Source organism: Hylobates moloch, unplaced genomic scaffold, assembly GCF_009828535.3.
Source record: "Hylobates moloch isolate HMO894 unplaced genomic scaffold, HMol_V3 SCAFFOLD_5, whole genome shotgun sequence".
In the NCBI taxonomy this organism is placed as follows: Eukaryota; Metazoa; Chordata; class Mammalia; order Primates; family Hylobatidae; genus Hylobates; species Hylobates moloch.
This window is the reverse complement of record NW_026652280.1, coordinates 117,098,901-117,102,678: the sequence shown is the minus strand read 5'-3', so window position 1 is coordinate 117,102,678 and position 3,778 is coordinate 117,098,901. Positions and strand designations below refer to the sequence as shown.

Sequence of the window (3,778 nt, the reverse complement as noted above, 5' to 3'; positions counted from 1 at the left end):
TGGGGAATCCCAATTCTACTCCCTCATTCTGGGAGTTTGGAGGACTGAGCAGGCTCTTCTTCTAGGAGGGCAGTCCTCAGGCCAGCCTGCCACAACCATCCTCCCTGAGTAAGCCTGGAGCCTGGGCACATGACTTGGAAGCCTGCTCTTCCCTCCCCAGCAGCCCCACAGGCTATTGGCCAATTCCTGATGATTCAGTGGGAGTTGAACCTCGAGGCAGGTGGACAAGTGCACTTTCCTGGAGCAGTTCTCTAGGGCCCATACTTCCCACACTCAGGATCCCCAGTCTTTGTGTAACTCCATGGAGATGAGCCAGGTGAAACCATCGAGGGATGTTTCTGCTTGTCCACTATCCAGACAAGGGGCTGAGGAGCAAGGAGTCAGGCAGATGCTGCCTTCCCAGGCTGTGAGGAGATCCTGAAGCATCTAGAGACAGGTGTCTCTGCCCAGAGGTTTGCTGCCTGGACCCTCTGAAAGGCCCCTCAAACTCCTCTCATCCTTCCCCCAATTCTGACACATCTTCTTCATTAGTGGAAAGGGCACTGGGCTAGTAGGTAGGAAATTTGACAGCATTGACTATGTCACTGTTTCTGGGTGACCTTAGGTAAGTTGCTCTCCCCTGGTTTGTTCACCTGTAACTTGGGAATAATAATCAAATCGAATAATAATCAAATCTGATTATTCTAAGATGCAGTGAGATAATGTAGGTGAAAGTGTTTTGGAAAATTTATGCACTGCTACACAAGTACAAGGTATTATTATTATTGTAATTAAATAACTCTGAGCTCTTCCTCTTTGCTCACAGCAACCTTGGTTTTTTCATATGCTTCCTTTTAGGAAGACCAAAACCAGTGCTTTTTGATCCTTAATGTGCAAATGAATCATTTGGGATCTTGTTAAACTGCAGATTCTGATTCCGTAGGTCAGAGTAGGCCTAGATTCTGCATTTTCATGCTCCCAGGTGATACCAATATTTCTGGTCTGGGGACCTGAACTATCTCTTTATAGGAAAAGAGATCCAAATATTTCTATAATATATTGAAGAGAAACAATTTAGAAAATACAGTAGAAGTATGGGCTTATTAAAATAGCTTGTAGTCAAAGATAGTTATTGATCACAAAAGATACATTTTGGTCTTTAGAAAAATGAAGTGAGAGAAGGGAGCGGGAAAGAGGAAGGAATGAAGGGAGGAAGGGAAGGCAGAAGGAAGAGAGAGAGAAGAGGGGAGAAAGCGAGAGAGAGAGAGAGGAGAGAAGAGAGAAGAGAGACAGGATGGACGCAAGAAGCCCTGGACTGATCACTTCCTAGACTTCTTCGTGGAACAGCCACCATTGGTCTTATTAAGAGAGTCTGTGCTGCCCATTCTTGAGCCTACACTGTTGAGGATTCTTTCAATTTCTCCTGGGATGCTCTGCTTTTCCTCATTCTCAGTCTCCCGGTGGTAGAAGTAATTGAAGTTGGAGACAATGACAGGCACAGGGAGGGCAATGGTGAGGACCCCTGCAATTGCACACAGAGTGCCCACAATCTTCCCCCCTGGGGTGGTCGGGCACATGTCCCCATAGCCTACAGTTGTCATGGTGACCACTGCCCACCAGAAGCCATCAGGAATGCTAGAGAAATGGGACTCTGGCTCATCCACCTCAGCAAAGTAGACTGCACTGGAGAAGAGGATGACTCCAATGAAGAGAAAGAAGATGAGCAACCCCAACTCCCGCATGGACGCCTTCAGTGTTTGCCCGAGGATCTGCAGCCCCTTGGAGTGGCGTGAGAGTTTGAAGATGCGGAAGACCCTCACCAGGCGGATGATCCTCAGGATGGCCAGGGACATGTTCTGTTGGGCACTCGGCTCTGTCTCCTGGACTAGCTCTGTGATGAGAGTTGCAAAGTAGGGGATAATGGAGATGATGTCAATGATGTTCATGATGTTCCTGAAGAAGTCAGTCTTGCTGGGGCAGACCACGAACCGGAGCACCAGCTCAAAGGTGAACCACACGATGCAGGTAGACTCCACCATGAAGAAAGGGTCAGTGAACATGGTCTGGGAGAGGACTGTCTTGCTCATGTTGAGACTGGGGTCTCTGACCACCTTCAGCTCCCTATCCTCCCGGAACTCTGGCAGTGTCTCCAGGCAGAAGATGATGATGGAGATGACCACAACCAACACTGAGACCATGGCCACACCACGGGCAGCGCCGGAACTCTCAGGGTACTCAAAGAGGAGCCAGAACTGACGGTGGATGTCATTGGTGGGTAGCAGTGTTTCAGGGTCTTTTATGAAGCCTTCATCCTCCCGGAACTGGTCCATGGCCTCACTACCCAGCTCATAGAAGGAGATTTCATCAGCAAAGATATCAATAGGAACATTGGCTGGGCGCCGAATTTTCCCACCAGATTGGTAATAATATAGAATTCCATCAAAACTGGGCCGGTTCCGATCAAAGAAATACTCATTTCTCATGGAGTCAAAGAACTGCATCCTTTTCTCCCGGTCTCCCAGGAGAGTCTCTGGGAACTGACTGAGGGTTCTGAGCTGGGTCTCAAATCTCAGCCCAGCAATGTTGATGATCACCCGCTGGTTTCCTTCATTCAGGACCACTGGCTCAGGCCCTGGAGGGTCAGCATAGTCTCCTGGAAGCTTGGAGAAGGCCGTCTCATGGTTGGTGCTGTCGCTGATAAGGATCTTCCAGTTGGAGAAGGAGCTGCCCCCAGGCTGTCCTTTTGGGCTGGTTGAGTCAAAGTCTGTGGCATATCCTGGCTCTTCTTGGATTTCATCTGAATTGTCAAAATTGACCAGCGCAACCTCCATTTCTTTCCAGCCACACACATCCATTCTAGGGGAGCCAGGGAAGAAGCATGAAGATCCTCAGCCTTCACTGCCTGCTGTGAGCTATGGAGAAGAAGAAGTTCATTATACAAGATCCAGGGCAGAATACAACTGGCCCTTGTTTACTGAGGTAAGGTATACCAATGAGCTAATCAATGACTTATTTGTAGCTTGGGAAGGAACGTCATGGTTATTTTGGCAACATGCTTCCCTTGAAATCATTTTGCACCCCTGAGTTTGCATAAACTAATAACTAGGAGAAATTGCAAAAAAAGGATCCTGGCAAAGAGGGGGAGATTCTCCCCAGCAAAAGATGGTCTCCATATGTGATGGCAGAGGGGCCATGCTAAAAGAGGTTAACATTCCTTAATAATAAAAAGCATGATCTTGTATTTGCATGAAGCCTTCTGTCTACCCAAACACATCTCCATGCCCAATCTCATTTGTAATGCCTCTCTTTCACACCAACAGCCAGTCCCTCACCCATCCTTTTGGTCATGACTTCAAAATATATCTAGAATTCCACCATTCTGCATCACCTCCACCCCTGCCTCTGGACCAAGTGGTGAAGGGTGGAACCAGATCTATGAACCTAACGGGGATTCTTTTGGGAAGGAAAAACAAGACGCTGGGTTGGCCAATCGACAATGTCCTCTAAATGACCTCTCACCTGCAAATAACTCCTAGGTTGTTTTGAAGATACCTCAAATGAGATAACATGTATAGAATGCTTGGTGGAAAGAAAGATCACTATATTATAGCTATTGTTTTTTGTCAACTTTCTCACATAACAAGCACTTTAGAAACTACCAGCAATTGGAATTTTTTGGCCTGAGTCCAAGGTGTCCATAGGGAGTAATTTCATTTTGAGAAATCATTTTAGGTGGGAAGGAAGTAAATAATTGTATGTGTCTGCGTGTGTGTGTGTGTGTGTGTGTGTGCGCGCTGGA

General features: G+C 47.2%; 1 protein-coding gene across 1 annotated transcript; it reads right to left on the bottom strand.

Annotated features, from left to right (window-relative positions):
* Positions 1–1,263: 1,263 nt before the first annotated feature.
* Positions 1,264–3,219, bottom strand: KCNA10 (potassium voltage-gated channel subfamily A member 10). The gene has a single exon (XM_032151968.2). The coding sequence runs from the start codon at positions 2,832–2,834 to the stop codon at positions 1,299–1,301; it is 1,536 nt and encodes a 511-aa protein (XP_032007859.1). The 5' UTR covers positions 2,835–3,219; the 3' UTR covers positions 1,264–1,298.
* Between the last annotated feature and the right edge of the window lie 559 nt (positions 3,220–3,778).